Genomic DNA, 23,334 nt, shown 5'->3' with positions numbered 1-23,334 from the left:
TTTGCTAAGGCAAGCATAACCAAGAACACATCATTGAATTGAAAAATTGTCATTTATTCTGTAAATGACGAAAAACAGTTAGGGGGTCAGTTGACTAGTACACAGAAAAATGGAAAACCCATCATCATCACAATATGTAAGCTGACCCCCTAGCACCAAAAAATGACAAACAATTGTAACGTATACCGAATACACAAATCTATTTATAGCGAGTTCAATTGACACACTTACAACAACACCAGTGAGAACGATTTGAAACTTTTACAAATTTTAATTCTACATAATTAATCACAAATATATAAACATACAATGATACAGAAGTACACAACACAGATCTAAAGTTTTACTCAACTTGTTTATAATGATCAGCGTCTCCGTGAATCAGTTCAGGAATCCTCTCACACACGTTTATACGGATTACAGATCAGATTCGCGATCCTAGCTAAATGATCGGGCCAGGCACTTCCACGGACCGGCGGATTACGAAGTGCTTCCATTTTACCGAGATTACTGCCATCTTCTCCAGCCACAACACTACTCCTGCAGACGATCACGCGCTCCACCCTTCCCGTCATCCGATCACACACGAAGCTTTCCAAGTGACGTCACAGATACACAAAAACAAAACAGCTGATGCAACAGTTTAAATATATAACCAAATATCGTAACACAATACTGCATTTATACACAATGTAGAAAACTATTTAGCTTATTAGGGGGTCAGTAGATTATACCCTGTATGTCAAACAATTTGGCATCATAATGTGCAAGCTGACCCCCTACTGACAAATACAATAATAATACACCAAGTTAAACCCTGTTTTAGGTTCTGATTCGCGGAGAAAACCTGATATATGATATCATCAAACTAATGCACGAAAAACATTCTGATAAGAAGTTTTGTAAAGATTCACGTTTGGTCGTAGGTGTGGTGAGAAGTTACAGATAAAGTTGAGAACACAGACTGCTCGTAATTTTTAAGATACTACAAAATGCTGTTTGAAATAACCGGTTTACTCAGCCCCACAGTTGTGTTATTACCCTTGACAGTGATTGACAACAGAATAGCTACTGTTGGTTAAAAATTGTCATTCATTAATCATGATTGTAGAAGTTGAAACCCTTGTAACAGGGAGATCCCCGGATATAAAAAATACAACTCAGACAACCTAAACAAGAATAGCAATGGGATCTCCCTAATGCTTTTGGGTTTTTTTTTTATAATTATCGCCAAATACAAAGATCATATAAAAATTATAGAAAAATAGAATATGTTGCTAGCCGTTCCAATGAACAGAAGTTTTGGGATATATTAGGAAGTTCGAGCACAACTACTTAGGATAGTATAACTTAGTATTTATTGGTTCAGTTCTGATCCCACTGCAATTGGAGCAAATCTATTACACATCTATTATTTAACACCATCCAGTTGAAAAAAAAAAGTGTCATTTCAAGTTCTGAAAGGGTTTGGTTGTTACTATTTTTGTGGCGGGAGGATTGTTGATGAAAAAAGTTCTAAATCTGCAATTTTTTTCCCCCACAGTATCTGTTTGATATAATATCTCGTGAATTTTACATCCATATTTCAGTTCCATAATGTACATTTATGATACAAGTATTTTAAAACTCGACAATTTCAACATATTGGCAAACAATTCAAAAACTAATCTATAACTCCTATTTTTAAAACTTCCATTTTAACACATGGCTTTGTAATACACTTGCAATTTTTTTTTTTTAAAAAGAAGACATTATTCCAACATGAGTAGTATAAGGCGACTAGAGATGGCCGGTTTGAACAACTGAGTCAGTTATGAGTGCAGGTTTTATAGACGATTCAAATGAGTGTAGTTTTGAGTACAAATATTCAAATGAGTGGAGGGGTCAGCGGGGGTCAAGTTGGCCAGGTTGCAAGCTGGCCAGGTGGCGAGGTCAAGCTGGCCAGGTGGCGAGGTCAAGCTGGCCAGGTGGCGAGGCAAATCTGAGCAGATACGTGAACGTTCGTTTTTGATTTTCTGAAAGTCGGCGTGTGTATACAAGTCCCGATATTTCCCCCAGTTATGTAATGAAAGAACAATTGTTTAAAGTTTACACATTTATTAAATGAACAATTTTACCGTCCCCATCACCACGAGGTCCGCCCCTTTATTGGAATAGTTTAAAACTTAGGAACAGGGCACTTTCGTTTTTGCTTCTCGGAAACGCGGTTATTTTCTGAAAATCGATTTGACGTTGTTTTGTAAGCAAGGGGGGGGGGGGGGGGGGGGGGGGGAGGGAGGCAAAATCTTGATCGTGCCACACTTGCTGTGACACGGGACCTAGGTTTTTTTGCGATCTCATCCGAAAGACCGCCCCTTTTAGTCGCCTCTAACGATAAACAAGGGTTAAGGAGGACTTATTCTAACCAGGATCCCATATGGTTTTACGCTATATATTTAAAAATAATTCATTTTTACTCTAAAAGAACTTTGGACATAAACTCTATTATGGATATAGCAGAACAGTTTTATAGTTATAAACACAACAAAATAGGTCGATATCTCTGTTCACCATATGAGATCACAACAAAAACGATTCGATATTTCTAACCGATATTAATCCCACAAAAGAGATGACCTTGTCAATGTTGGCAAAAGGATTCCACGTCATGATACATGTACGTAATATTCACAAACATCTCACGGACATTACTACACGATCAAATGATAACACAATGTGTATGAGTTTCGACTCCGCGATCCATAACTACATTGTATAAACATTTTCTCTTCAGAGCGTGATTTTGTATATAACCGGCTTGTTTGTAATATTACAATCCGTATTCACTTGTTGATCTATTTGTAATATTGTGTTGTTTGCTTTCAAATAATCAGTCCTAATGGACAACAATACGGCAATTAGAATTTGGAACGCAGTTCGCAGTTCACTAATTGCAATTTAATAGAGACGCAGTTCGCAATTCAAATTTCTATATGCATAAAACAATACCAAATGAAATTATAAAGATGGGGTGCCAGTTACCAACCCCAAACACTGTGAAGAAATGGTGATGGTAATCTCGCTAGTTACGTAGATCCGCCCCTCCACTTTTTTGCATAACGCATTACATTCCATTCAATCATAGTGTAATGATTCCGGATATTTGAGGTACGACCATGCGGAGTTCTCAATTAGTCACTTTACATCACGTGATCTCATTTGTGTATAAATACCGAGACTCCGCAGTCGTCAATGTCATTCAGACAGAAGACCCAGCCAGGTTGAGAGGACGAGATTATGTGTACTAATAAAGTATTCATAATAAACAATTCCTCGCCTGTTCTTACAGTTAGAGAGTGAATTTGGAAGGCCATCAGAAGTCTGGCCTGCCACGAAGAGGTTGACCTCCAGTAAAGAGGCTAGCCATAATTCGTTTTTGGTGTCGTCCGCATTGGCTGAACAGACCGTCGTCCAGGCCGCTATACTCATTGTCCGTCCTGAATAAGGCATCCTACAATGAGTGCAGTGGTTGAAGGGCTACCACATATACTGTCCGTCCTGAATAAGGCGTCCTACAGTATATGGGGTAATCCGAGGGCGACTGGGCTCTAGATCTACATTTTGTCAAGTTTGCACTACCAGTTTATGGTTGCTTGCCTCTGATTGATATAGTGATTCTCTGTTTGATGATAATTAACCTAGATAAGGTTAGGACATATTTGTATATTTTGGCAGTCCACTAAAATCATACCAATTAGTTTAAATTAATTATTGTTGAATACCCCAAACCCTGGAATTGACCAGATACGATCTCAGAAGTTAATGTAAATACGTTACAATATGTACTTGTACTACGTGCCTATTACTATTATTATGTGTCATTGCATATATTGTTATTATTTTCTTCCTGTGTGTATTTCTGACTGTTTTGCATTAGGATACACGGTGGTACTTACATATATTACATCAAGTAATGTCTCGTGTTATGTACATTGTCTAAGCTCATACTACTAGTATTACTGTATATTATGTGTGAACCATATGAAACCATATTGCACATATGCACTCATTATAAACATGACATGTTGATCTAGTACCAATGCACCGTCCCGTGGTATCTTTTGCATTACAGTGGAGTTAATCATATGTACTTTACTACCTTTACTATTATTACATGTAGAGTTGTTGTGTGCATGTATATATATGGACATCTATCTATGTATATATATATATATATATACTAATAGTGCAGATTTTACTCTTGTTTTGTTTTTCTTTTTATCGTCATTGCACATTGAAATGTTAACAATCATGTATGCTGTATGCCCGAGAGGGCCCTAATTTGGAAATAAATCATATTCTATTCTATTCTATTCTAAGTGAATAAACATCGGGTTCGGAATCATCGAAGATCCCTACCCCGGAGACTGAAATTTTGGGGATAGGGTATTAGTGGTCCTCTCCCACGACTGTGAAAAAATGGTATTGGTACTCTCACTAGTTACGGGGATCTGCTCCTCCAACTTTTTTTTTGATAACGTATTAACGTATTATACTTAAGTAGGGAATAAACATCGGGTTCGGTATCATCGAAGACCCCTGCCCCAGGACTGAAATTTTGGGGATAGGGTATTAGTGGTTCTCTCCCACCACTATGAAGAAATTGTGATGTTACGGAGATCCGACGCTCCAATTTGTGAATAAACATAGGGTTCGGAATCATCAAAAAACCCTACCCCAGGGACTGAAATTTTGGAGGTAGGATATTAGTGGCTCTCTCCCACCACTGTGAAGAATTAGTGATGTTACTCTCTCTCTCTCTCTCTCTCTCTCTCTCGTTACAGTGATCCGACCCTCCAATTTTTATGCATAATGCATTACACAAAGTGAATAAACATCGGGTTCGGAATCATCGAAGACCCCTACCCAGGGGACTGGAATTTTGGGGGAAGGGTATTAGTGGTCCTCTCCCACCATTGTGAAGAAATGGTGATGGTACTCTCTCCAGGAATACCGTCTACAACAAACATCAACATGTCGTCGGGTTCGTTGAACGCTGTTTAATAACGTTCGTGATTCGTGAATAACGTTTCTAACGTTATTTAATGTGGTATGGGGAATTACCTTAAGGAAACTGACCTCTTTTTATATATTTTGACAGTAGAATTGCTGTATATTTCGAAGGTAGCACATGGTGTATATTGTCCAATTCTTTGTATATTTACTAATTCCCAATAAAGGAAACACACTATATCATGTAGTGACGTGTTCATTATGTACAACATACAAGTCAACGAGGCAGCAATGTATTCTACGGATACACGCAACAGCATCCCACGGATACACACAACAACATTCCACGGATACACACAGCAGCATCCCACGGGTACATACAACAACATTCCACGGATACACACAACAGCATTCCACGGATACACACAACAGCATTCCACGGATACACACAACATCATTCCACGTATACACACAGATACACACAGCAGCATTCCACGGATACACACAACAATATTCTACAGATACACGAAACAACATTCTATGGATACACACAACAGCATTCCACGGATACACACGACAGCATTCCACGGATACACGCAACAATATTCTACGGATACACACAACAGCATTCCACGGATACACACAGATACACACAGCAGCATTACACGGATACTTACAGATACACACAGCAGCATTACACGGATACACACAACAGCATTCCACGCGTCTCATATTTTTCTGTTACCCCACACGTAGTAATTGGGCAATGCCGAAATTCCTTTCTTACATTAGTTAAAGAGTATCAAGGGTCCTAAACGACTCAAGCACCAGGGCAGCATATTTACCGTTGGCTTGAAACACCCTAAACGGTGTGATAAAAGCTCTGAATGTCCACAAAAATGCAATATGTCCGACGTATCTACAAACGCTTGATAGTGATTGAAAAATGATTGACCGTCCTCAAACTAGACGACGAGAGGTAAAGAGGTCTCATCGGGATCGGTTCATTAGATTGCAGCACTTATGCAACTGCTTTAGAAGTGCACAAAAAATGCAGATGACATAATCTAAGAATAAACCATCTTCGCTTCCGTTGCATCAAGCAGTTACAGTGGGAATGTCCTTAATTATCATCGCCACGACGTTAGACCTGAATGATTGCGCCAAATTGTCCAAATGTATTTTCTAAGCAAAGATGGTATCATGTATTTTTCTTGGAGGAATCAAGATTCACGATTTACCGCTCTCTCTTTAATGGAATACATGTTGGATCAACGCATTCAAACGTACTCAACTCCAAAGGAGACTCTATTTGCGTTGCATCAGACACTTCTAGAAGAGTGGCAGAACATCCCCATGACACAGGTAAACCGCGTAATGAACTATATCTATCTAATAGAAACAGGTGCTAACGGAGCATATTCGTTATTGAAGTAGGAAAATATCATAAGCTGCTACCTCTTCAGTGTGAGAAGAAATCGAAAATGTGAAAAAAATAGACGGACAAGAGATGATCTGAAAAACTCACTTGAACTTTAACCTCAGGTGAGCTAAAAACCAATGTGCTCAATACGCCTGAAATTGATGGAGAGAAGATGGCAATGGAGCGCAAAATTACCATCAATTAAAATTTTTCTAATCATTTCAGAGATATCATCAATTCATTTGGTGCGCGTTACAATTCTAGTAAAGAGAGCAATAATTCAAGCAATGCGCATATACATCCAATCAATGCGCACAATAATTCTCAATAATTAAATTGATGCACGCGTCAAATCAATCATTTGATCTCATCATTTGAATGCATGCGTGTATTAATTCAATCGATTCGTGCAGTAATTGAAACAATGCGCGCATTAATTCAATTTGATGAGTGGAATCATTGATTTGATGCGCGTATCAATTGCGCGCAATAATTGAATTGCTGATGTCTTCAAATAAATTAAGATACCTTCAATTATTTGAGTAATCTTTATCAATTTGACGTTCCACAGATGACTCATTTAATTCCGTAGCAAATCTTTCGGCGGAAAATCTAAAAATGACTTTCAGACTAAGCACCTAGGGGGAAGCTTCACTATTGATATTTTTTTTTTGGGGGGGGGGTCTCACTTTTTAGCCACACTACTCCCTGGGAGGGGGTGTGTCTCACTCTATAGCCAGACTTCCGGGGGAAGTCTCACAAACATAGCACCGGCAGTATAATTATGTGTTTCAACCATTATACGGTTGTCATCAGAATATATGTTTCTATATATCAATTAATACTTGCAAAGGCGCGGGTCGGCTGAAAATGTTTCATTTGTCGTACTCTCATTTCATATTCCTTTTGGGATTTAAAAAAAACATGTTTAGAAACAGGAATTTTATAATTAAATTCAATCAGTATCATGAACAGGACTGAAAATAGTCATGCATAATTTACGATACTTACGGATTGTTACAAGTTATTTACGGGTTATTTACGGAAAATGAAATCCGTGAATTTTTTTTTTTGACAAGTCAAAAAATTTGCCCCTACTTTCACGGATCCTTACGAGTGTGTGCGAGTTGTGACGAGTTATTAACGAATACCAACGAGTGATTTACGAATGCTTGCGATTGACTACGAGTCGAAGATCCAACAGACGATTATATTGTTGCTTCGTGGATTATAAGAAGGCATTCGATTCAGTTAATAGGGAAAACAATGTATAGAAAATTAAAACATTACGGTATACAAGGGAAGCTGCTTACTATTGTTCGCTCCATGTATGATAGGATTAGAACCTGTGTAAAATCCTGGTCACTTTCACAATTCTTTGAAAATCACATTGGTCTATTACAAGGAGAAATGTTGTCTCCCCTGTTTTTTTGTTTTTTGTATTGTATGTGAATGACCTTGAAATTGAATTTATCAAAATGATGCCTAATTACATGTGATATGACCCCCCCCCCCCCTCCCACTCCCTGCCCTTCCCTACAATAATATGTAATATTTTGAAATCATTTAATAGCTTTTAAAGTGATGACTTATAAACGATGCTGATTGGTTGAAAAATTCGTTTGATTTCTCTGTCAAAATTTCGTTCGGAGTTCATCTGCACTAAGCACGCGGGACTACTTTTCTCTGGAATACGTCTTCCCCGTTCTAATTTTAGCGCTATTTATAGAACGGGATTTTCCACACAAGCATTATATATAACGAAATGCATTTGTTCATTGCTATCAAAAATTAGCACAACTAAAGATATGAATAAAATACAAATTAATTTAAAGAAACAACATACATAGGCGATGACGTGACAGAATAGTGAATTTGATGACGTAGACCACTTACTGGTAGAAGTAGACATATTACACGAGTTCCCGGTATGAATCGTCTGCTTTACGAGATCGATAACATGACGGAGCAAGTGGCGACTTCTGATCTGGTAAATATCAATGAAATTGAACTGCGTTATATGGGGCACAGTCAACGAGTGCGTTTTGAACATTTTCCTTGATATTGAAATGGAGCCGAATTGCATTCCACCGTTTCAACGACACAACCAGTGTTCAACGTCTCCTCCAACATGATGCGGCATAAATCCAGTCACCACTTGTTATCTTCCTTTATATTTAATTCAGCTTTTAACCATTGCACCTTTAATTTGGCGTATAATCCATTTCAATCTGCACAGTAACTGTTCCTGACCTGAACGCACAGCCATGCCGTTTTGTTTTTGTTTTCATTCTTGCCTACATGTATATGTATTCCTACGCGCCATTTCAGAAACGTTAGTTCAAGCTTTTTGATGAGAGAAACTATTTGTTTTTCTATCTTAAAAACATAATTAAATGATAAGAAATAAAACTTATAATTCTTTGTTTGATGCATGTATCAAACAAAGAATTATAAGTTTCATTTCTTAACAAATGAAACGTGTAGTTATTCACGTCGGTTTTCATCTTTGTATATGACCTTGGTCTCAACAACCCGATTATGTTCGGCAATCATCGTTCCCATGTCCGTGTATAATACGCAATTGCGGTTACGCAACGCTCATTTTAGGTATGCTCACAAATAATATTCCCCTTGTTTATTGTGCTGAAGTTTCTTCAGATCTTGAAAATTATATTAGTTATACCGATAGTAGTTAATTGATACATAATTAGATATTGGATAGATTAAAAAATGCCGTCAGTCACAGCTTGCAATGCTTTAATATCTGCAGGAGAAGACTCGGGGAAAGGGGGGGGGGGCGTCGACATCACTATAAACTTAATATACACGTACATGTAATTAGGCATCATCCATCTACATTCTAGGCCATTTTTTTTCGCACTGAAGTCTGGTATTATGTTTTGACAACTGTACATTTTATGAACAAATTATTTTATGGATTGGACACTCCAATCATAGATGAAAAGCACATTGTGCAAACTTTTTACACGTAGTTTACACTGTGTGGGGATGTTGTGCACGTAGTTTACACTGTGTGGGGATGTTTTACACGTAGTTTACACTGTGTGGGGATGTTGTACACGTAGTTTACACTGTGTGGGGATGTTGTACATGTAGTTTACACTGTGTGGGGATGTTGTACACGTAGTTTACACTGTGTGGGGATGTTGTGCATGTAGTTTACACTGTGTGGGGATGTTGTACATGTAGTTTACACTCTATGGGGATGTTGTGCACGTAGTTTACACTCTGTGGGGATGTTGTGCACGTAATTTACACTGTTTGGGGATGTTGTACACGTAGTTTACACTGTGTGGGGATGTTGTAGATGTAGTTTACACTGTGTGGGGATGTTGTGCACGTAGTTTACACTCTGTGGGGATGTTGTGCACGTAGTTTACACTGTGTGGGGATGTTGCACACGTAGTTTACACTGTGTGGGGATGTTGTGCACGTAGTTTACACTCTGTGGGGATGTTGTGCACGTAATTTACACTGTGTGGGGATGTTGTACACGTAGTTTACACTGTGTGGGGATGTTGTACACGTAGTTTACACTTTGTGGGGATGTTGTAGATGTTGTTCACACTGTGTGCATTTGGTGAGAGTTTCTGAAAATACGAAATTCCTCATGCTATATTTGATGTGCTCTCTATCTTTTCCATCTTTCTAGTTTTAAATTCCAATCCACCGTCCCTTTTTTTAAAAATGATATCTATCGACATCAAGAGAAATCACTAAATATGGGATGGACTAAATAATTATTCAATCGTTAATTTTGACTGATGGGAGCATAAACGAAATATTTAAAACTATTGTACATGTGTTTATTGTCAATGTGCAAAACAATAACAAGTCACATAAAATACTATAAATTGGAACTAAAAATTAAACAATTTCATTGTGAACGACTGTAAGTGAAGGAATACACGGAAGAGAGTCAGTGTCGTCACTCAGGTTTCTACGACTGTTAATCGACGTAAACGTATGGTGATCCATCGAATAACAAACTTAACCTCTTCATCGTTATCAGAACACAATCTATCCACCAAAATCTACTTCACACTTTGATGATAGCTTTTCCAAAATTGCTTCCTTCGAACAAACCCATGAAAGCTTCCGGCATTTTCTCAAATCCCTCTGTCACGTGCTCCTTATATTTAATTTTCCCCTGAAATAAAGTTATTAATCATAAATAGAAATAGATAATCATATGGAAATAAGTTAATCTCATTGGGATATATATTTGTTCTAGGAAAAATTAACCGTTAATTTCACAGTGTCTATTACTATTCACTGATGTTTTAGGGGAAAGCTAAATAATTGATGCGTAGGTGGCCTAGTGGTTAGGCTGTCAGACTCTCGAACGAAAGGTCGTGGGTTCGAGTCCTGGCCGCGGCAGGGCCGACGTAGTGTGCTTGGGATATACACTTTACATGAATTTCCTCACTCCACCCAAGTGTAAAAGGTATATATTGTTAGAATGTTAGTGTTCTAGCGACTGTAACGGCAGCTTGCACTGTATGCAACCCTGGAAGCTGAGGAAGTTCTAGATTTATATAAGGTCTGCCGGGGTAATAATGTGTTGTAAAACGACTTAAACAGCATACGCTGGAAAAGCGCTATATAAAAACTAATCATCATTAATATACGTGTACATTTGCATGTAGGATTAGTAACAAAATGTCATAAGAACCGATGTTCTTAAGAAATTGAATAGTGAATGGGGATTCATTAATCAAGGTTTATCAAACTAGGATTCATTTTATTTTTCAATGCAAGATGCGTCCATACAGCTGATCAGATGTACTCGAAAATGATCTTCGGTGATCGTGGCTTATCTCCCTTTGCAGATGACGTCAGTAAGACGGTTTCAAGCCAGAATGATCCCTATAGCAACTCCCTGTCGATAATTCACACGATAAATTAGATTTCCTTTAATTACTTAATTATATAATCATAACAAAAGAAATTAATTATAGTAATCCAGTACGTTCATGTGTAAACCATTTTATTGATAAATACAATATATATCAGTTTTCTAAACCAATCAAATTTTGTCTTACAACTGGAATTGAGTTGTATCTTTCTAAACCAATCAAATTTCATTTTACAACTGGAAGAAAATTGTATATATATGTACCTCTTTTATCCATTGAAGCATTTCTTTTTCACCCTCCTGCCATCTTTGATGCCAGCGATAAACAATAAATCCTTCTACTTTCAACTGGGATTTTAAGATATTGAAAAATGGCAAAGGACCTGTTTGAATATTAAAGTCAAATAAGTATAAATGAAAATAAGAACTAAGAATATGAATAAAAATCACAAAATCAATTTGATAGATTGTACGTGTTTCTAATATATTTTACAATAAGAATTACTGCATCATATTTTTATTAGTGACATGCGGTTGGTTGCAGTAAACTATATGCATATTTTTTCGTACTGAATACGTTGATTGTACTCATATTACACACTATATTCATGTTGCACCAATATCATGCTCGATTCAACATAATTGCGCGTTGTTTTGTCATAGAGTATCATGCATTTGATAGAGAATACTTTAACTTTGTCGTGCATCTTACCTGTCGGAAGGGTGGTATCGTTGTACGCAGATATGGAACCACAGATCGACACCCGTCCGAACGTCTTCATATGATTCAAAGCCTTGACTGTGAATGTTCCACCAACCTTTTAAAAACAAATTCAAGATTTAATTTCTTAAATATGCAGAGATTTAATGAAAGTGACAAATAATGACAAAAAGAAAAGGAAATGATCATTTGATAATTCCTGAGCTCACATTGTCAAAGAAGCAGTCCACGCTGTTCTCTGGTGCAGCTTCATTCAGAGCAGCGTCCACGTCAACCTTCTTGTAGTTGTAAGCAAAATCAAACCCAAGTTCTTTGAGCCAATCACATTTCTCGTCACTTCCGGCGAATCCAATTACTTTACATCCCTATAATGACGTTGAATTTGAATGAAATTCAGTTGTACGAAATGTCATTACACATAAAACTGCTTTAATCCTCTCTCTCTCTCTCTCTCTCTCTCTCTCTCTCTCTCTCTCTCTCTCTCTCTCTCTCTCACGTTTTTGTGCAACTGAGTTTAGAAAAGTACAGACCGCCTGCCGGATATGAAGCTTTTATGTGCAAGTTTAATTTTTCCGAATTCTTAAGAACGCACAGAAATATCATCATTATTATCATCAATGTTAACAAAAGACAAAAACATTGATGAATTCTTTTTGGACCAGTTATTGATGTTTTGTTACATAGTACGGCTCCGAACTGTACAGGTAAAATTTAGATGTAATATATAAAATAAAAATCAAAAGGGATGAGATATCTATGGAACATGATACTATATATGGATATTGCTGAGACCTTGATTTTGGCTATTTGCCCCACTAGACTGCCCACGGCACCAGAGGCTCCGTTCACCAACACCGTCTCTCCTTTCTTTGGCTGACATATTTCCAAGAATCCGAAATAAGCCGTCATCCTGTTTAAGTATTCAAACAATCATACCTATCAATGGAAGAAGTGCTTTCGAGTGTAGGTGTCTACAGATATGCATGTAGTAGTAGTTAGATATTTAATAGCAGAAAACAACACTAAAACACATTATGTGCAAGAGACGACCATAAAGCATTATACATATCATTCTATATAGGTAGGACAACCATGAATCAAGTGAACTCAATTAATTATGAAGCTGTGAAACCAATTCGATATCAATATACTAAAGCAATCGTGAAGAAGGGCGGAAATGAAGAAGGGGGAGAATGACGGACCAAAGACAAAACCGGTAACCATCTTCCCCTAGACCCACCGGCAATGGTCTAAGAAAAACACTATCAAACAGGCACGTTGATTTCATTGAATTAGAATTTAATCTCGAGATCCTTTGAGTAAAGATTGTAGAGATGGTTGAAAAAATGCATACTCATAAGTAACTGAAAATTCCCTATAACGTGGTTATACATGTTACGCCAAAAAACTTTTAAATAAGTGGATATCTACCTAACTCTTACAAAGGAACTGTCTCTATACAAAATTTTAGTACTACGTAGATAAAAACATCTAATTAATGTGCTACTGCAATATCATGGAATGCGACTAAGTTCACACTTAAATATACAGACGATGAAATCATTTAAACATTTGCAGTGTTAATTAATAATAAAATCATATACTGTCAAAACGTGTACACTCTACCCCGGCATTCCCATGGTGCCCAGCATCAGTGACAAAGGGAGATCACTCATTTCAGCGGATCGTAGAATCTCTTTTCCGGCGTCCTTCACCAAGGTATGCGAGCGCCACCCGGACATCAAACGGACAATTGTGCCCACAGGGTATTTGGGATTCTTACTGACTGTAACTCTGTCAAAAATGTTTAAGGGTGAGGTTTGTTATTTTTCAATTACATCTTCCATGTTCAGAGAAATATTGAATGACGCAGTTATATATATGCATATCAACATACATTTGATCGATCGACATTTTTTTTTTATAATTCGTTCAATAATTCTAGTTTTGAATAACCGTACTTTGCAACTTGTTCTCCAAACAGCGTACCACCAACGGCATTTCGCGCCTCGCCTGTTCTACAGAGAAGATGAAATACACATATATCACACCTCTACTACTAAACAAAGGCCAAATACCCAATATCAGTATCAGTAAGAGTGATATTTAAAAGAATGAACAGCGAAATCGTCTGACATCATACAGAAACATTGTAATCATAACATTGGAACATTGTGCGTGCGTATACATTCGTAAATACCCATATGTAATGAAGGTGAGGGGGTTAAGGATTATAAAGCGACATCTTTACCTTCTGTATTATTTCTTACATTGTATACCACCTATACCAAGGATGTGTTGATTTAATTCTACTCATACATCTATCTATCTATCTATCTATTTATCTACATCTATCTATCTATCTATCTATCTATCTATCTATCTATCTATCTATCTATCTATCTATCTATCTATCTATCTACATCTATCTATCTATTTATCTATCTATTTACATCTATCTATCTATCTATCTATCTATCTATCTATCTATTTATCTATCTATCTACATCTATCTATTTATCTATCTATCTATCTATCTATCTACATCTATCTATCTACATCTATCTATCTACATCTATATATCTATCTATTTATCTACATCTATCTATCTATCTACATCTATCTATCTATCTATTTATATCTATCTATCTATCTATCTATCTATCTATCTATCTATCTATCTATCTATCTATCTATCTATCTATTTATCTACATCTATCTATCTATCTATTTATCTACATCTATCTATCTACATCTATCTATCTATCTATCTATCTATTTATCTACATCTATCTATCTATCTATCTATCTATCCATCTATCTATCTATCTATTTATCTACATCTATCTATCTATCTATCTATCTATTTATCTACATCTATCTATCTACATCTATCTATCTATCTATCTATCTATCTATCTATCTATCTACATCTATCTATCTACATCTATCTATCTATCTATCTATTTATCTACATCTATTTATCTACATCTATCTATCTATCTATCTATCTTTTTATCTACATCTATCTATTTATCTATCTATCTATCTTTTTATCTACATCTATCTATTTATCTATCTATCTATTTATCTACATCTATCTATCTATCTATCTATCTATCTATCTATCTATTTATTTATCTACATCTATCTATTTATCTATCTATTTATATCTATCTATCTATCTATCTATTTATCTATTTATCTATCTATCTATCTATCTATATCTATCTATCTATCTATCTATCTATTTATCTATCTATCTATTTATATCTATCTATCTATCTATTTATCTATCTATCTCTATCTATCCATCTATCTATCTATCTATCTATCTATTTATCTATCTATCTATCTATCTATCTATTTATATCTATCTATCTATCTATTTATCTATCTATCTCTATCTATCCATCTATCTATCTATCTATCTATATCTATCTATCTATCTATCTATATATCTATCTATCTATCTATCTATTTATCTACATCTATCTATCTATATATCTACATCTATCTATCTATCTATCTATTTATATCTATCTATCTATCTATCTATCTATCTATCTATCTATATCTACCTATCTATCTATCTATCTATATCTACCTATCTATCTATCTATCTATGCAAGGTGAAGATAACGAACAGTGATCAATCTCATAACTCCTACAAGCGATACAAAATAGATAGTTGGGCAAACACGGACCCCTGGACACACCAGAGGTGGGATCAGGTGCCTAGGAGGAGTAAGCATCCCCTGTTGACCAGTCACACCCGTCTTGAGCCCCATATCCTGATCAGGTAAACGGAGTTATCCGCAGTCAAAATCAGTGTGCCAAGAACGGCTTAACAATCGGTATGAAACACGTCAGACAGCATTTGACCCAATGCGAGGTTGTATTGACGAACTAGATCGTTATAACGACCATAGAATTTGCGAAATACTGACTTCAATCGAGACTGTTGAAATCCCTGTACCATCAACTTGTTTGTCAGTAGCTTACCTCGATTTAAAAACTGACTATACCCAGAACAAGCTCTTGCATATCGAATCAGTTTATAAAGAAGGAAATTCAAAAAAGAAAGAAAGTTTACAACATTAACTACAGGTTACATAGACTGCAAACTGCATGTGGATGCAGCATGTTGGGGAAACAAGTACATACATATATGAATTGCTAATCATGTGTATACACAAGTAAATGGACAGTATCAGTATTATACAAACATCTGAATAATAAACTATAATGATTTTTGCAGTTTTAAAGCATCACTTCTTTTTCTGAAAGTTTACACTAAATATTCACTCAATTTGACAATCACTGGTTTGCCTTCATTAATCATCAACCAAGTAAATTTCTCCTTATTTGTTAGATAGATAAATTTTTTGTTGAGCTTGTATATACCATTAAAAAACATATTTCTCTCTTCAAAATAGAATGGACAATCAGTAAGGAAATGAAATTCATCTTCTACACAATTAATGTTACATAATTCGCAAATTCTTTTGTTTCTTTCTAAAGAAATCTTACTATCTATATCTATCTATCTATTTAACTATCGGTGAGTGTGATTGTATAGGATTATAAATGGGTGGGGAAGACGTTCTTGTTCATTTGTACCTCATATATGGATCCACAGTTAGATACACTGCCTCGCACAGTACCTCTGGAAATATAGAATACAGATAAGAGTATTGAACAAGTATGTTACGAAAGATTGATTGATTGATTGGATATTGTTTTAAGTCCTCGAGAATTTTCCATTCATAAGGAGATGTCATTGCAAAGTGAAGGGCTGCAATAATTAGGCCTATGCCAGGGACGGATCTAGGAATTGCGGTTACGGGGGGGGGGGGGGGGGGCACTTTATGATGCAGGGGGTCTGGGGGCCGGCTTGAGACCCCCAGTGGGTCCCAGGCGAAGCCCTGATGGGGAAGCTTCTGGATTTTACAGTTTTTATAAGGCTTGAAATGTGTCTCCTATTTTTAAAAGTCGTTTGTACTATTTTCTATCATTTTTAATAAGGTGAAATTAGTAAAATGACGCAAATTTTAATGGTTTTTGAAAAAAAGAAGTTTTAAAATAAGTTCTCCCAATAAAGTAATTCAAGAAAGATTTCCGGGAGTGGAAGAAATCATTGCTTCTTTTATCGTTTAGTATAATTTTCTAAACAGGATCCAACAATTTACCTTCAATTTGAAAATTGTATGGGGGGGGGGGGGGGGGGGGGCACTGTATGCTCGGCGCTTATAGGCATTGAGCAGGGATATATCTTTATCGTGCCATACCTGCTGTGACACGGGGCCTTGGTTTTTGCGGTCTCATCCGAAGGACCGCCCCATTTAGTTGCCTCTCACGACAAGCAAAGGGTACTGAGGACCTCTTCTAACCCGGATCCCCACAGGGCATGTTACGAAAGATTCATCGCGTAAAATTCACATAATTGCCGAATGAAAGGTGAACATAACGAACAGTTAATAATCGCATAACTCCTGTAAGGAATGAAAAAGCAAAAGTCGGGCAAACGCGGACACTTGGATATAGCAGAGGTGGGACCAGGTCCGTAGCAGTGAGGGTTCTTCATTGATATCAACGCCTGTAGTGGCACGGGGCCTCCAATTTAAGGTCATATCCGATAGATCCGTGATTTTCACTTCTAAATGTCGAGCATTTGGCGAAGGAGCAATCGCTGCCTATTTCAACGTCCAAGGTTTGACGCGGCCATGGCACGAGCGGGGTTTGAACTCATGACCTCTCATTTACGAAGCGAACACTACCACTGAGCTACCGCCACCGGTACCGGAGTACATAGACAACAAACGAATATCCAAATAAATAAGTAATGTAATACGTATATTCGTAAAGAAATGAACAAAAATAAAAAGAAGATAAAGATATATACGAGATAAATGGACGATTAAAGACACTGATGTGATTCATTCCACATGTATTGTTCGTGGACTAGGTGATTTAATATAGCATGACCATGTTATTGGTCACGTTTATTAATTTAGAAGAGTGCAATGTAAAAAATATATTAAATCATTAAGTTTATGCAGTCAGTGTAACATCATTGTCTATATATATATATATTTTTTTTTTTGAATTTCCAGACCAAGTCGCTCAACAGGTACATATATTAGCCTCAAGACCATTAACTTAGCATATAATGCAAGTCAACATTTTGATTTCTTACATCTTTTTATCTAGCAGAAATGTCTGAAATGGATGGTTTATTAAATTTTAAAAATCGACTACAAACTTGTAATTTATGAAGATGATTTGAAAAGTTAGTCGGATCCGAAATCTAAACTTAATTTTATTTTCAGATCATGGTGTTTAGGTCAGAAGGCCCCCTCACGTTTTCCGTTAAAATTTAACACGCGGCAAAATGTTTACATATACATGTTGATTAAACATTTTTTACATTGCAACATGTTTGCGTATTGTGATCTTAACAATGGTAGACAAACGCGTGTTATTTGTACTACAGAGGAATCAAGAAATGATAGGGTAAGTTTGTATAGAACGCGAGGGTACACGATCTACAGGTAAACTTTTAGAACAAGACAGGTAAATCACATGTATTTAGAACAACGGGACAAGCAGGTAAATTAAACGTGAATATAATATTAATGAATAATTTAGCATATACCTCCATCATTCAGCTTTTCAGAAATGTCCTCCTTTACAAGTTTGAAGTTGGCAGAAGTTGGTTTTCCATCAAATCGTTGCGCCAACGTCCACTTTTTGCAGATAACCATATTCTTTCTCTTTACGAATGCCGTGTGAACACTTAAAGCTCAGGTACAGGTATATACACGAGTGTGCAAACCTTTATCGGTTATCAGTAGTGTTAGGTCTGTCTAAGTCAACATTGTTTTGTTACTAAAATGCATATGCATATAATGAAGAAGTTGCGTAGAAATTGACTGCATAGATGGCAAAGGTCCATTTATCTCCTAATTTTTCGAAGAAAGTGAGCGCATTAGAAATGGATTCGGCAGAAGCCTTTGAGCACAAGGATAGTGAAAATTTTACCGATAATTTTTACAATTTTTTTTTCAAATCATAATTTTTATTTGGTTTCTTTCGAATTTGAAACAGGTAAATGTAACTTGCAATACCGTTAATCTGTATACGTTAATCTGTATACGTTAATCTGTATACGCTAATCTGTATATGTTAATCTGTATACGCTAATCTGTATACGTTAATCTGTATACGTTAATCTATATACGTTAATCTGTATACGTTATTCTGTATACGTTAATCTATATACGTTATTCTGTATACGTTAATCTGTATACGCTAATCTGTATACGTTAATCTGTATACGCTAATCTGTATACGTTAATCTGTATACGTTAATCTGTATACGTTAATCTATATACGTTATTCTGTATACGTTAATCTGTATACGTTAATCTGTATACGTTAATCTGTATACGCTAATCTGTATACGTTAATCTGTATACGTTAATCTGTATATACGTTAATCTGTATACGTTAATCTATATACGTTATTCTGTATACGCTAATCTGTATACGTTATTCTGTATACGTTAATATGTATACGCTAATCTGTATACGTTAATCTGTATACGCTAATCTGTATACGTTAATCTGTATACGTTAATCTGTATACGTTATTCTGTATACGTTAATCTATATACGTTATTCTGTATACGTTAATCTGTATACGTTAATCTGTATACGCTAATCTGTATACGTTAATTTGTATACGTTATTCTGTATACGTTAATCTGTATACGTTAATCTGTATCCCAGTATTTTAAGTTATAAAAAAATACTACACACATTTTTGTTTTCCCCTAGAAACGTCACTGTTCTCTATTAATTTCACAGCCAATTATATCGCTTGGGTTCAAATTTACTATTAAAGAATAAAGGTATAGAACTCAAAATATAGGATACCCAAGTTACCCGATTTAAAAACAACAAACCAAATGATGTAAAATTTTACTCTGTATTCTAATATATATACATTAATATATTCATTTATAATCTACATTACTACGGTGAGCAAAGTTCAGATTCTGTATACATCCCAAGATATACAGAAAAGAAATCGGAAAAAAGTCTATTATATTTTGGTCGAATTTCAGTTGTTTGAGCTTTAGGTTCATGAAATAAAAGAGTGTTTAGGGTCTCTTTAAAGCTAAATGTGCTATTTTGATACTTATACGCCAGATTCCTTTGGGCAGATTTCGTTTTCATTTTACAGCAGGACTTAATTACATGTACTACTTCAAACTGGGCTTCAAAATAGCACAACTTCGACGTTTAAAGATCTATAGGGGTAGGGGATCTGGACCGGGTAGGGGAATCTGGAACAACCCCCCCCCCCTCTTAAATTTACAAAATATACACCATCATGATGTATGAAAATAAAAGTTATTACATTTTCGTGCTAAGCAAAAGATGGATACCCCTGGAAAATAATCCTGGATCCGCACATGAAACCTCTTTCTTTCAAAGGGTTTGGAAATAAAAACGAGACTTCAAGACTGAGAAGGTTATCCCGCATAGAAAAAAAACCCCGCATTTATTTCTATTATATATGGAATCCGGATAGGGCCACGTAGTTCACTATCGCACCATCGCACCATCGAGGTTTGGGTCGATGGTGCGATGGCGCGATAATGCGATGACGATGGCGCGATGACGATGACGCGATGGTGCGATAGCGCGGTGACGATGGTAAGATGGCGCGATAATGCGATAACAATTGTGCGATAGTGCGATAGAGCGATACTACGATGACGCGATGGTACGATGGCGATGATGCGATAACGCGATACCGATGGCGCGATGGCACAATAACGGTATCGCGTTATCGCATCACCGCCATCGTACCATCGCGTCATCGCAGTATCGCTCCATCGCATTATCGCACCATCGTTATCGCATTATCGTGCCATCTTACCATCGTCATCACGCTATCGCGTCATCGTCATCGCACCATCGCGCCATCGTCATCGCATTATCGCGGCATCGCACCATCGACCGAAACCTCGATGATGCGATGGTGCGATAGTGAACTACGTGGCCCTATCCGGATTCCATAATTATACTATGGCTCAGAAATACATACAGTAGCTCATTGTTTCTCTTTATAGGTCAAATAGTGACGCGTTTCACTCTTGATAGTTTTCGATCTAATTTCATCTGACGTTGCACTGCTTAGTTATGGCTGTTCCAAAATCCTCCCTACTTCTCTACACCCCGTATTTTGCTAATTTGCTAATAAAAAAAAAAATTGATATAATTCATAATTTCACTTTACAATCAAATAATAGATTTAGATCATTTTTGATCTATGCAATGACTGGAGTAGAATAGAATAATTATATCGTCATTAAAGTAACATTCGGTATCATTTTCGTATCGCTAATCAAATAGCCAAATGGTTAAATACAAACAAGTAAGAACTTAATCTCGGCTGAGATTCGGCTTGGCTGAATATTTGGACTGGCGTCTTCCCCGAATCTCGGAGCAGTCCTTCATAATTCATGTCTACATGAAATTTACTTTCAGCTGCAGTCGTTTCTAGCAATTAATTTGCACATAGGTGACACTGCTATTCGCTTCAAATAAGTGATTTGACTGTTAAACTAACTCTATATCACTATCAATGTTATATCACTTAACGTCTAAATATGTACATTCCATAAAATAAACTATCACTAAGGCTTCTATGACGCAATATTTTATCTCCCAAAATTGAAGAGTTCCTTTAGTTTGTTTTTTGAATTAGCGAAATGCAAGTAGGTGTGTAGAGATACGATGCATCAGTAACTAGATAAAGCAGACTATAGGAACTCTTCAATTCCAGAAGATAAAATATTGTGCCATGCAAATTTTCATTTGAACGGAAAATGTAGTGCCTGTTTTCATTTAGGGATTTTTTATACCTAAACGGTAAGTGATGCAACATTGATAGTGATAGAGAGTTTTAACAGTCAAATTACTTATCTGAAGCGAACAGCAGTGTCATCTAAGTGTACTTTAGCGTTTTCTGATCAAATGTAATGGAGTAGTTTAATTGATAACAAAAGGTCTAAGGATTTATATTTATGTAGGCTATATACAAGTATTTTCGTAGGTCATTTACAGGGTCAAACTTGCAAATGCTCTCTTTCTACTAGCCGCTTAACATGCAGTGTAATAGAAAATATGTTTTTAAAAAATGCCATAATTGATATTCAAAGACGTTTAATTTGATTATTACTGTTTGAACTGTTATTTCATGGTGCAAATTGAAAAATATCTTTTATCTATGATCTAGATGGAACAACACGCATTTATAAACTGATATCCAACCCCACAGAGAGAAATAGCAATTCCAGGCGGTTATAGTGCAGTAACGATCATACATCACTGACCTGGCCAACCGTACACTGCAGATAACCGACAAAAGTGTGTTTTTATACATCCAGCTGGAGTTCATGTGAACTCAGGACAGTTATGCAGAGAAATAATATCATGATCCTCAGTAAAACATGGACATTAGCGCGACAATATCTGAGTTTTTGTCAACTTCGGACTTGTCTGAAGACTCATATGATGGAGGTATAAAACCTCATCAATCATGTGCTCATCTACATGAGTGACCCTTGTTCTAAATGTTTACCTGTAATTCCAGGTCAAGTTCTGTAACTTCATTACTAGAACACCCATTGTACCTTTTTCTTTCGTTTCCTGTCCAAAAGGTTTAGATTGATATTTATTTTAGATAGCACGTGTATACCTGCATATACTACACTTACAAAACATATCTGAAATAAAAAAAAATTCATAATATGGTGGAAGAAAAAAATATTTATCGTCAAAGTAACGAGCTTCGTTCTGAGTGCTGTATTTAGGTGGATACATATCCAGGTAATGAGTGATCAACTATAATTTTGCTTTGCGATCTGTCTTCCAACTCCGAGCACGGAGAACGTGCGCAAAATGGTGCGAATTGGAATAAACAAGAACGAATGGTCGACCAGCGTTGTGAAACTAATACTGCATTTTCCTCTATAGTACCCCCCCCCCCCCCTTTCCAGAAAACCAACTATAGATTGGAGAATTTTTTATATGTATTTTTAAGTATGATTTCACAATGGAAAGATTCATACAAACTCTAAATCATTTTATATCATTTTTGCTTTCATTTTTAATGGAATTATAAAAAAGTGTTTTGTTTGAAAATAAGAAATTTTAGAGTTTAAATTTCTATGCGAATTGATGCATGGTATGAATATTTTAAATAGCACTTGTTTAAAGGACTTAGATAGACGTTAA

General features: G+C 36.2%; 1 protein-coding gene across 1 annotated transcript; it reads right to left on the bottom strand.

Annotated features, from left to right (window-relative positions):
- Positions 1 to 10,229: 10,229 nt before the first annotated feature.
- LOC125653406 (prostaglandin reductase 1-like) lies at positions 10,230 to 18,913 on the bottom strand. Its single transcript, XM_048882863.2, has 9 exons — positions 18,677 to 18,913; positions 16,642 to 16,687; positions 13,980 to 14,036; positions 13,645 to 13,812; positions 12,811 to 12,928; positions 12,228 to 12,383; positions 12,010 to 12,115; positions 11,562 to 11,680; positions 10,230 to 10,589 (listed from the first exon to the last, which is right to left on the bottom strand). Exons 1-9 carry the CDS (start codon positions 18,783 to 18,785, stop codon positions 10,479 to 10,481), a joined length of 990 nt encoding a protein of 329 aa, XP_048738820.1. The 5' UTR covers positions 18,786 to 18,913; the 3' UTR covers positions 10,230 to 10,478.
- Between the last annotated feature and the right edge of the window lie 4,421 nt (positions 18,914 to 23,334).

Source organism: Ostrea edulis, chromosome 7, assembly GCF_947568905.1.
Source record: "Ostrea edulis chromosome 7, xbOstEdul1.1, whole genome shotgun sequence".
NCBI classification, from domain to species: Eukaryota; Metazoa; Mollusca; class Bivalvia; order Ostreida; family Ostreidae; genus Ostrea; species Ostrea edulis.
This window is presented reverse-complemented; position numbering and strand designations above follow the sequence as displayed.